The 12544-nt window shown below is 41.0% G+C and overlaps 1 protein-coding gene across 1 annotated transcript in view; it reads right to left on the reverse strand.

Moving 5' to 3' along the window:
• Window positions 1–12544, reverse strand: part of SH3RF3 (SH3 domain containing ring finger 3) — a 245404-nt gene that overhangs the window by 74156 nt on the left and 158704 nt on the right. The window contains exon 3 of the mRNA XM_015637693.1: window positions 11719–11814. Within this exon, the coding sequence (XP_015493179.1) occupies window positions 11719–11814 (96 nt within the window). The remainder of the gene's footprint in view (window positions 1–11718; window positions 11815–12544) is intronic.

The raw sequence follows: 12544 nt of genomic DNA on the forward strand, positions 1-12544 counted from the left end.
TAGGCCATGCTGTTTGAACTCTGAGATGGCAAAAGGAATGGGCTAGCAAAAAATCTGCACAGTAGGAAATCTTTCTGAAACTGCAGAACACTGGGGGTATTTTTCCTGTCTGTGGAATTACTCAAGCTCAAATATTTTCCTAACACATTCCTTTCTGAAAACAGACTGCCCTGCATTGCACCTGCATTCTGTAGGCAGAGAGACAAGTTGTCCCAAGGAAACTGAAATTCTGCAAACTGTGACCACATCATGTGATGCAGTCACACAGAGGCATTTATTCATATTTTTATTATTTTTGCCATTAAATGCTGAAAAGCTCCCACCATGCATCAGAATTCCATTGTGAGAAGCATTATGTAAACACAGAACAACAAGACAGCTCTTGGCCCGAAGAAAGCACGATTTAGGATGGGGACAAGAGACAATGTATAGTTATAGACAAAATATATAATGCAACAGTCTTATCAGCAAGAAAAACAGAGGATTTTGCACAACATACATCTTCTCTAGCCATCACAGACAAGAACAATTTTAGAGAAGAATCCAGAGGAGCGATGCTGATGCAGATGTTTGGAGCATGCATCACAACAGTGAAAAACAGAGCACCATGGAAGAAAATTTGGATTAAAAAAACTGACAGATTGCCATAGCTGAAATTCAGTAATAAATAAAAGACAATAGGCAGAGAGAGTAATGAGTAAGCAAAGGCTTGCAAGTAAGGGCAAATTTTATGAGCTCTAGAGAACAGGAAAAGGCTCCAGAGAGAAAGAAAGAAAGGAGTAGCAGCAGATGATCACATCAGACTGTCAATAATGAGGCACATCTGTATTTGCTAAGGATGTAAAAAGGATGTAGCCATAATCAGGGTATGACCTGATAAGAGTTTGATCTTTGCAAAAGCTCAGCAATCAGGTTGGACAAAGACTGGTAGAACTGCCAGCCACATGAATGAATGAAACCATTCATGAGGATGTGATTCTCACTGGTAATGTCTTTATTACTTGCCATGAAAGTACACTTCCCCTCTTTAACCAGTGGTCAAAGTAACACACTTAACTGTGTACTGCATGGAAAATTCGGGTATGTGCTTAGTGAGAGTTCCTCCATGCAAAAGCAGACCTATATGTCACTGGAATGGTGTGGAGCTGCCTTTGACCTTAAACTCAGCCTCAAGAGTGCTTTTGTGCCTTCAAGGACCACCATATGACAAAACCTTGTCCTTGAGACAGAGCATGACCTTAAGCAGTAACCAGCCAGGGTTAAACAATGATAGCCCCCCAGGTGCTGTAAGGCAGAGAAGCTCAGTGACAGTATCAAGAACTTCCAGATCTCATCTGGCCAGGGACATTTCCAAGAATTCAGTATTAATCATTTCTATAGTTCTTCTTCCACTCACATAATTCATATATTGAGAGACAGTAAAACCTTGCATCCACCAAATCAATATAACCACACACATCTCCATCCTGAGCAATGCACCTATGGAAGTGAAAGGCTTTGGCTGGGAACAGGCAAGTCTAAACAATAGACTGGAGCAAGGAGGGAAGATGCTGAGGAAATTATTTATCAAAGGTTAAAGTCATAGTCCTTCCTCCTGGGCTAAGAAAAGAAAAAGGATACAAGAGGAAGTTATGACTGTAAATTCCTCACTATGTTGTTGGGGCTGAAGCAGATCAGAGAAAAGGGATAAGGGAGATGACCATCAGGGAGTGCTCTCCCTCCTTCTGCATGGTTGTTTTCTTGAGAAACAGAGCTGCCTCTTCGCTCAGTGCCATCCCTTTAGCCATGTGGTAAGAGGAAAATATCTCCAGCATGAGTCTATCCCTGTCTGAATGCTCTGGCACCTCTCCTGCTTTGTCCCAGGTTTTCAGAAAAATTCTGTTACAGAAAAATATTATTATAGAAAGCTTTCTCATGAAATTTCCTGTCAATTTGACTCAATTGTGTCTAAACAGATCGGAAGACTTCAAAGCAAGATTTAGAGCAGGACACTCCCTCCAGCCTCACTTAAGCAAAAACTAATATTATTAACCTGGTTTATGGAGTATCTAGTATACTTTGTCATAAAATTATAACTTGATAAAATAATTAGGTAAGTCAAGGGACAACTAGGAGGTGGAAGAGGTTGCTTGCACAAAGTCCCACATTCCTCACTTCACCGTTTTGGCATGATGGCTTAGAGCACGGTGCAATTGCTGCAGGGTAACTGTGGGTGGGAGCTGCTGCCCTCACAGACGTGCTTTTCTGCAGTGTGAGATACCACATGGCCTCCTTTCCTATCCTCCCTCCTTCTGCCCTGCATCAGCATGGATGTTCATTACTATGCAGTAAATGGCATGATGAAACAGGTATGACTGGAAACTAAAACAACAGCTCCAACTTAAATGAATAGCTTTCAACAGGGCGTCTTCCCTGATTCATCTCAGCACACAGATATATCTGGTGGTCCTGGAACATGGAGGGCAGAAGGAAAGAATTGTCACACATGATGTAAAAGCAGGACAATCCCTTTGGCAGCACCCTTGCTTTTGTCAGATTAAAAGAATGCCAGTATTACATTCAAAAACGATGCAACAGGAGATAAAATAAACAATGGCTGGTCTACTTTGTAAAGGAATAAAGTAAGCAAAACCAATGCAATTTCTTCTACAGGATAGACTAAACATGAAAGGGTCAGCCCTCAGGAGTCCTGTGTGTTCTAGAGAAAATCTGGAAAAGATAGAGATTCCTAAATTAATTCCAACTATCTTCCCCTGTTTCTGATTTTTGTTTTTAATTTGCAGATTCTTCCTCTAGTCTTTTGAATTTGGGTTTTTCAATGTTCAGCTCTAACACCTAACAAAATGTCAGAGGATTTCAGACTTAAACATCTGGTTTTGGCACAGCTAATAACATTTTTAGGCAAAAAACCAACTTCATCTGTTACTTTTATTATTTGAAGCATGCATTCAGCATACACACACACTCCCAGATCTCTTTGTGCCTAGAATAAAAACAGTATGACCATTTCAGCATCTGCGACAATAAGAAGTAAAGAAAGAGGTAAAAACCCGATTCATTGCTACATCCTATCAGGAAACTTGTCATTCTTTAAAAGTTCAAAAGGTCAAGCTCAGAGACGTTTGTGACAATTTACCATGGTAGAATAAGCATAAAATCATGGAATGGTTTGGGTTAGAAAGGACCTTAAAGATCATCTAGTTCCAGCCCCGTCACAGGAGAGTGCTCTAGCCTTCTGATCAACTTTGTAGCCCTTCTCTGGACATTTTCTGACACATTGACATCTTCCTTATGTTGGGGTCCCTAGAGCTGGATGCAGCACTGCAGGTGGGGTCTCATGAGAGCAGAGAATCATCTTCCTTGCCCCACTGGCAATGCTGCTTTGGATGTAGCCTAGGATGTGGCTGGACTTCTGGGCTGTGACTGTACACTCCTGAGTCATTTTGAGTTTCTCACCCACCAGCAGCTCCAAGACTTTATTTTAAGGGCTGCTATCAATCCATTCTCCATGCAATCTGTTCCTATGCTTGGGATTGCCCTGACCCAGGTGTAGGATCTTGCACTTAGCCTTGTTGAACTTTGTGAGGTTAACATGATCCCACCTCTCAGGCCTGTCCAGGTCTCTCTGGATGCCATCCCTTCCCTCCAGTGTGTTGACCACACCACAGAGCTTGGTGTCATCAGAAAACCTGAAGTGTACTGAGGGTGTACTTGATCCTACTTTCCATGTCACCAACAAAAGTTTAAAACAGCACTGGTCCCAATACTGACCCCTAAGGAATGCCACTCATCACTGCTCTCCACTTGGACATCAAGATGTTGACTGCCACTCTTTGAATGTGACCACCCAGACCATTCTTTATCCACTGAATGCTTCATCTGTCAAATCCATGTCTCTCCATCACACTTATGCAACATGCTGTCTTCTGAAAACAGAGATCCAAGGGGGCTCTAACAGGCACTCCTTGGCAATTGCTTTTTGGTGTCACTCTCATCAACTGTCCCTCCTGTTCCTCTGGTGGAGACCATCTTATCCACCACTGGCACAGCAAAGGATAACATATGCTTCCACCTCTGCCAGGTCCTTTCACAGTCTGGGGTTTAATATTGGACTCACTTTTCTTCATTTTCAGCATCAGTGCTGTGGCAGACACATGGAAACATTTTGCTCTTTGCTCATGGGGCTGTGGCCACTGAAAAAGGGGCAGAGAAGGCAGCCCTTTTGCCAGGGTTATCTCCCCAAACCCTCCTGCTGACCTCCCATGTCTACATTTGGATTTAAGATCCCTACTCAGGGTTTTAAGACATCAGGAAAGCTCCCCAAGAAGGAATTTAATTAAGATGTGCAACATGCACTAACAAGGACACTAGGAAACAAGATGAAGAATGTTGGTGTGAGAAATAATGAAATCCTCTAGGATTTTATGTTTAATTAACTGCTAGACAGTGCATCTGTTGACATATAGCTTCTTAATATACATTCATGCATTAGCTCTAGGTAAGTGAGACTGAAATATACTTTCTTTTCAAAAGGAAAAAGATCCCAGGAAGTCATCAGTGCTGAAACAATGTTTAGAAGCTGTCAGAGGTGATCAATGGCTGGAAAAGATCAAAGATCTTTTCAGTAGCTTCTCTAGAGAGCATGGACTATTGATGATATCCTCTAGACTCCACTCAGAGCCCTGGGGTAGTGGGTATACTCAATTGGGAATGCTAATTTCTAGTGCTTGGAAACTGCATTGCTGGAGTTTGTCACTGCAATGGTTGTGTGCAGACACTCCATCTTCTCAGAGGCTTCTGAGCAGCACTGGCAAATCCAACACATTTGTTGCACAGGCAGAAGTTATCTCAAAGCGGTGTGCTATTTACTTGCTCCTTCTGAGATCATCACTAGTGCTTGTTTTGCAAAACAAGCAACGCTGCATAACAGAAGAACAAAATCTTTGGGGCAGAACCCAAAACTCAGTGTAGAAATAACAGAAATGAGACAGAATTGCACTCAGGACCAGAAAATATGTATTGAAGTACAAGCATGGTTCAGGTGATCTGGAGGTGAGGGGAAGGGCTGATGTGCTGAGAGCACAGGGAAATGGCAGCAGTTGTAGGTCAGTTTTGCACCAAGCAGATGACAGACTGGATTTTGCAGGGGAAGTGCTGGAAATCCTTCAGTGGATTGTGCCTATAGACTGAAGTCTTGTTATCAGATCAACTTAGATACCTAGGAACCTAATTTTTGGCATCTAGGAAGCAGCACTTCAGAAATGCCCTGTACAGACACAGAATTGATAGATACAACTTTGAAAGACTCAGGAAATGGGCCTATTTGCAAAGGTTGTGTGCTTAAGCTGGTTGTGCTGGAAACCTTTTTTGCTATAAATTGCTCCAGAGAGTTATTTTTACAAAACACAGTCTAGGAAATTCACATGTTACTCATAATTAGCAGGGGTGGGTGGGAAAGATATTTTTGGATATGACAGCTGGCAAGTTTCTGGTTTAACAGGCCCTGAAACAATAAGAGGTGATAACAACTTGGATCTGGTTTTGATGAACAGAAATATTGGTCATAACATATAAATTTGAATAATTTTGAGTTCATTCAAATGAAAGTAGGCAAGAGTAAAATCAAGAGAAGACCTGTAACTAAAACTGTCAGTTCTCAAAAGGCAAATTTTCACAACCTACAGCTGTGTCTGAATTTACATGCTGGCTCTCACCATGGCTCACACAGATCTCATCATTGTCTGGGCTGGAGGATGACTCAAGTATGACAGTACTCCAACCTATCCTTGTATGCAGGCTTCCCCTCTGTGGCACCCACCTGAGATGAACTTTCAGTGTAAACATGGTTTTCCCTGACAAAGAAACCAGAAAGCAGCCCTGCTTTGACTTGTCCAGACAGCCTGAGAGGAATGAGTAACTCAAAAAGGTCTACAGAGCTGAGGTGCTCAGCTAGTCCAGGGGAAACCTGACATTTAAGTCAAAAGGTGACAGTGCAGCTCAGTTTTCTATCCTGAAGATGGAGGAAAGTGTTAGAGAATCTGTATGAACGATCACTTTATGAAGGGTGCTAGGAACCAACACAGAACTTAAAAGAAACTAGGAAAATTAAAAAACCTCCAAATTTTCTGCCCAAAGTCATGCTAATTTACATTTTACATAGGAAATTAAATCAAAGAGCACAAGGTTCTTTATTTATAGAAGCAAAAGGGAACATAAGAAATCAAGCTGTTATGCAGAAAAGATGGGCCACAGATTAAAAATAATGTAAATATATAATATATACATAATAGACAAATGTATATTTATATATTGTAATATGTTGTATACTTAATCTTCTTTTCACCTCTTACAGCTAATATTTTTAGTTTTCCTGACTAACAAAATCTTTATTTGAACTTCCATAAGTTATTTTACTTTGTAAGCATGTAAGGTTACTTTAAATCAATGAGTTTTATTCATGGATTGATGTGAAAATAGAGATCCCTCTTTCAGCCTACAACATAAATTCTGCACATTTGAGTTTGAATATGAAACATGAGAACTGTATTTTGTACTCCATTCACACAGGAATCTGATACCACAAAGTATCTTGGAATATTCTATAGTATTCTATATAGGACAAAAACAAGTGGGGCCAATTTTTTAGAAGCTATGAAGGTGCAGGAATGAAATTCTTAAAACAAGAATACGTACAAAACTTGGAAATGCATATCAATAAAGCTTTTCAGCAGAAATTGGCTGAACATCTCTTCGAGCTTACATTATTGTCAGCTTTACAAGGTTCTTATTCCATTTTTATCTGACATACAAAAGGAGAGAGAACAGAAAAAAAATCAATTGTGATGTTAATGGGTATAATTCTTAACTCATTAGTGTTACACCTACTTACTACTGGGATTAATTTGATCCTCTGAGATTTAGTAAGTCAGCTTTTCTAAAATCATCTACATTAGCTCCCATCTACCCACCTTTCAAAAGCTTCCATTTTTATTCACATCAAATGATACTTGCGAGGCTAAAATGAACCGTTTTGTCAGTCCTTAAAAACAGAGATTGCACGTTCTTTTTGAAAAAGGCACCAAACAAATGTTACTATTTAATGAACATCTAATGCTGCAGGTTTTTTGGAAAGCTTTCATAAAAGATACTTGGAAAGATTTCAGAGTGTGCTACCACCAAGACCACACAAAAATAAATGATGGGTCAGACATCAAGGTTAAATTAATTATTATGAGAGTCCCATAGGGATCCATCTGTCCTGCAGCTGAAAGGAGAAACCAAATAGACTGAGGAGAGAAAAAACATAGAAAAGAAGTGGACAGGGCAACAATGATTTGTTGAAAATGGTTAAAATAGCTATTAGAACTGGAAATACAGATGTGGACACATCTGAGTTTTCAATAATATAGCTGTGATGACTGCCACTGGGGACACCAACATAGTGGGAGATGGCTAATGGGAATCTGCATAAAGAGAAAAAAGGGACAAAATCTGCCATCCAGCCTGAAAGTGTAAACCATCTGCATTCATTTGCAAGCTAACTAAAGGCTACCCTCAGCAAAGTTATACAGCTAAGGACCTTCTGCTGCTGGGAAGATGGATCTCTGTGACACTGCTCAACAACCTCAGCTGGGATCCTGGTAAATGTGCTCACATTCCCCTGTGTGGGTTAAGCTGTTTTAGGATGACTGCTAGATCCTGTAGTACAGCATTTAAATGGATGGTCTGCTCTGCAAAGATAATTTTGGAATGAAAAATCATTATTTTAAGAAGTACATTTGCCTTTGGATTTTGTTTTATTTTCACTTCTGGTTGAACTCTTTTTAAACACTGACTTGCAAGAATTGTTTTCCCTGGGAAGTCTTCTGGACTATGCTGCAGGGCACTGAAACCATCGGCTCTGCCCATTCTCCTCCTCCCTCTTTCTCCTAGACCTCCTTTTTTCTTTTTTTCTTTCTTTTTTGACTGTGAAGAACAGGAGAAGATCCTCATTACTCTGCTTCGCTGCTCTGTAAAAAGAATTTTAAAGCTCCTAATATTACTTAATCACAGCTTTCAGTGCTCATGCTGCCATAAAACATTATAACAATGGGTTGGCACTTCATCAATTGTAATTTGCTGATATTACAGTCACAGTGCCCAATATAATTGCCTTGCTCTACCACTGACTCATAAGGCTTCTTGATCTTGGTCAATTTTCTTTGCTCTGGGGGTTGCAGGCAGAAACTCTGCTCTAACAGGTCAGATTTTTGAATTTCCAGTTCCTGCCCATCCGAGCAGGATGCGTCCCTCCAAATACTTGGCAATACCATTGTCCTCAAATTTCACTTCAAGATACTTAAATCTATTATGACACATTTTATTCTTCATTATTCTCAATTTTACACATAGCAGCAGAACAAAACTTTCAAACAGAGATAATAACAGCGGTTATTAACAATGAAGGAGCTAGCTTGAAATAAAAGAAAAAATTTAAATAAAATAAAATCAATTTTTTCAGGGCTTTGAATTCCTGGCAGGTCCAAAAGTCCTCTTAGCAAGAGTATGACTTCAAACCATACAGATATGCTTATTTCAGGACAGAAGCCACACTGAGGATCAATTTCATTATGTTGTGGGTTTTTTTCTGTAGACAAATTAAAACAAATTATCAGACTAAATGTCTTTTACTGAAGATTAGGGACAGCAATAAAGTAAGAAGAAACAATAGCCCAAACTCTTCTTGACAGAACATATTGTTTGTGACTCATGTTGTAAAAGTAATCATTGTGAGCTGTGAGTATTTGTTCCTTATCCACTTGTAGCTTCTCTGAATTTGGGACAGAGGTGATACTACAGAGGCACGAAAAACCCTCTCTGCAGACACGCAAGCACGCTTGTTAAACACTTGTAAGGAATAAAGAATAAGATCCATGCCATGCTACACTCATGTGGCTGTAAAGATAACCAAATATAATGCTGAGATAAAGACTTTCTAAAACACTGCAGGGGCAAGGTATATTTCAGTGTCTGCTGGCTTTTTGTCCCTCTTTCTGCCACCACGGTCTTGCTCTAAAAGCTGTCTTTCTGGGCTTGCTTTACAGAAATGGTGATCCTGGTGAGGAATTTGCTAACCACCCCTCCTCACCACCCATTGCAAAAGCTTTGTAAGCAACTGCAAAAGCCTTTTGTGCAAGCACCTGTGTGAAGGATATGGCAGCACATTGCCAGGACAAAGCGTTACCACAGGGGGCCACAACAAGGATTATATCCACTGTTTGTAGCCTTGGCATGCTAAACCCTGAGATTCTCAAAGTGACCGGCTTGTTTTCTAATGCTCTGGCTTGCACAGCAAGGGTAAGAGCTCTTGTCTGGGCCGTGGGAGCAACCGGGGACATCAGAGGCTGCCAAGCTGGAATTCACTCTATCCGGAGTGCAGGGCTTAGGATGCCATGTGAAATCCCACACACTTCAGCCAATCAACTGACACAAGTGGAAGGCTACTGTGAGAATTAAACTTTGCTTATTCTACACATTTTGCCAAGATTTTGAAAACCACTTAATGGATTTGGACAGACTTGAGGAGTGTTTTTACATTCAAGTACTACTTGTTTAATGGATTTATTTTATAAATATCAGCACTGAGATTTTCAAAACTTCTTTGGGACTTGACCTGCTGATTCCTTTTAATTTTTAATGCAAAATAACATCTGAAGCTGACAACAGAAACGTAATTGTTGAATTACGTTTTGATCTTGAATACTTGCATGAGCTCATATTCAGAACAAAGCCTTCATCTACTATGTGGATGAAATAGGTGGCCTGGAGGATCACTTCCATTTGGTTTTACAAAGCACTGCACAAATATTATGGCCATGGCACACAAGTATCTCATTTGAATAGGCCTTTTGAGTATCCAGATTTCAAATTTATACATATAAAATACACGTGTGTTTATACACATGAATATACACATAAGGGTATACACTGTATGTATACATATACACACACACACACACACACACACATATATATACATACATATATATATATATATATACATATAATATGTTTGTGTGTCTGGTATGAATGTATATGCATGTAGACATTCCTACATGTGTTCTTGGCCCCTGGTGCTGGCTGCCTGCCTGTTTGCATCTCTTCAGAATCTGCAAGCATCACTGTTCTGACTCTGCACAACTCCTGCTCCTCCATGGCCACCCAGGATGTGCTAGTGCTTGGAGAACTTCAGCAAGACATTGCACATGTTCCCTACAGGCTGTTCTGAGGTTATGAGCCCTTCACCCTTCAAGAGCAGCAATTATGGAGAACAGATACCTAGGAGTGGGAGATGCTGCACTGTGCATAGGCAGTGCCAGCCTACAGATGAAACTAGAGCTGGGGAAAGGTGGTGAGGTGCAATGGTGGCTGGCTGTGCAGAGATCCCCAGTTCACTTCTTTTCCAGCAAAATTCAGGACAGTAACATTGTACTTTCCCAGGATGAGAAAAACAAGGGGAAAAGGATGAAATCTGGGAGAAACCCAGCTTTCTCATTTAATCACAACAAACTTAACATGTCTTAAACATTCAGAATAGAAGAAAACTAGTCATTAACTTATGCAAGGCAGCTGGTTTCCCAATAACAGTTCCTACACATTCTGGTTTTAATATTATTGTTCTTGTCAACTGTGGGAATGCAATGTATATTAATGATGGTTTATTCCAAATTGGTCATTGTCGGAGTTAATAATTAGGTAGTCAGGCACTAATTATCTCTATTTTGTCTCCAATCACTAACTAAGAAATCTGGAGAAATAATTTCAGAGGCAGGCACCAGAGCCACACACAGTACAGAAGGCTCTGCTGTGGGCACAAGAGATTCTTCACTATAGAGAGGCACCAGACAATGTCTGTAAGCAGAGTCAGGGTGATACTGCTCTGAGTACTGGGTGCAGAGTGGCAGCAGCTCAGAAAAGTACACATCCATGTGGTGCCCATCTGGTCTTTGCACCCCTGGTTGACCCACGAGGGAGGAAAGCTCCTCAAAGACACCACCTGGCACCTGGACAACAGAGCTGCACCGGCAGAGCAACCACTGCTGGCTGCAGCCCTGGTCCCAGGTATCTGGCTGGAAGGGTATCACCAGCAGGAGGACAGGCAGCAGTGGGAACAGGTGGAACCACAGGCCTGCACAGAGGAAATGAAGTCTCAGCATTTACTCTGAAATAAGAATCCTGTGAAAATTATAACAGGAAAGAGCTCAGGTTAAAGATGGGTCTGGCACACATGGAATGAGAGCCCTTGGGCACATGGGTGGAGGTGCCTGAGCCCCTGCTGAGGCAGAGGACACCCTCAGCACCCCTCTGAAGGTCTGTGTATTCAGACCATGGCTGAACCTGCATTGCTGCTCTCCACCAGCCCAAAACTCACACCTCTCCTCAAATGTGTGCAAGGTATCCTGACTGCAATCATCCTGCCCTATTTTCCCTGTGCACTGTGGAGATTACACCAAAGGAGAAGCCTTTAGAAGGAGTTCATGGAACATATTTTGCTGAACGCTTTAAATTGAATTGGGTGTACCCCATAGTGCCTTAGCAAACAGCAACCAAAAATTCCCTTTTCAGTAATTCTGTTTTAGTTTATCCTTCTCATATATTTGAGGTTATCCTGCCCTTGTAGGCACAAAACTCCCACAAGATTTCAAGACCAGCATCCACCACCATGTGTTTTAAACTTACCTCAACATAGAGGATAGGGAAAATGCCAATCTTGTCACCCAGCATTCCTTCTGCCCAGTTGTCATCCACCCTCCTGATGACTGTCAAAATTTCATCCTAAAATCAGAGATACACAAAATGCAAAATCAGATATTTTCAGTAGAAAGATGCCAATTTTTAGTTACCCACATGATAGCTTAGAGAGTGAGTACACAGAGGAGGTCATAAGCCAGGTAAAAGTGTTTCCTGAATCCTGGGCTAACAGCATCCCTGGCCCAGCATCTTATCCCAGGCATCCCACTCAAAGTGCACTGAAGCACCAGTGTAGCTCATGCTGGCTGTCAGTGGCTCCAAGGGTCTGGGCACAGCAGGTGAGAATAGAAAACTCCTGGCTTCATTACAGGTAAAGAAGAATGTCTGACCCAAGAGGTCACCTGTAAATCATAGGTGAAAACTCCTCAGCATGAAGTTGCCCCCATGCACCCAAGGGTCTGTTGTGATCCTTATCTACTCTGGAACACAATTCAAAGGGAAGCACCAGTACAGCACAGGTAGTCCTGGAAACACAATGAGGAATAGTATAAGGTGCTCAGCAACAAGCCTACACTTCTGACACACTGAATGTCAGTTTTTCTTTAAAATAAAATTATAAGGTAAAATTGCAAAGCAGATAAAAAGCCAAAGATAACAAAGCAAAAAACCAAATTGCATTCACCTGTTGGATCACCTTCAGTTTAAAAAAAAGTTCCTAAAACCAATGGCATTTTAATATTATATTTAATCTAGGGAACCTTCTAAGAATTTTAGCAGATTATGAACTTCTTTGTCATTATAAAACAGGAGATAA

This window comes from Parus major, chromosome 1 (genome assembly GCF_001522545.3).
Source record: "Parus major isolate Abel chromosome 1, Parus_major1.1, whole genome shotgun sequence".
In the NCBI taxonomy this organism is placed as follows: domain Eukaryota; kingdom Metazoa; phylum Chordata; class Aves; order Passeriformes; family Paridae; genus Parus; species Parus major.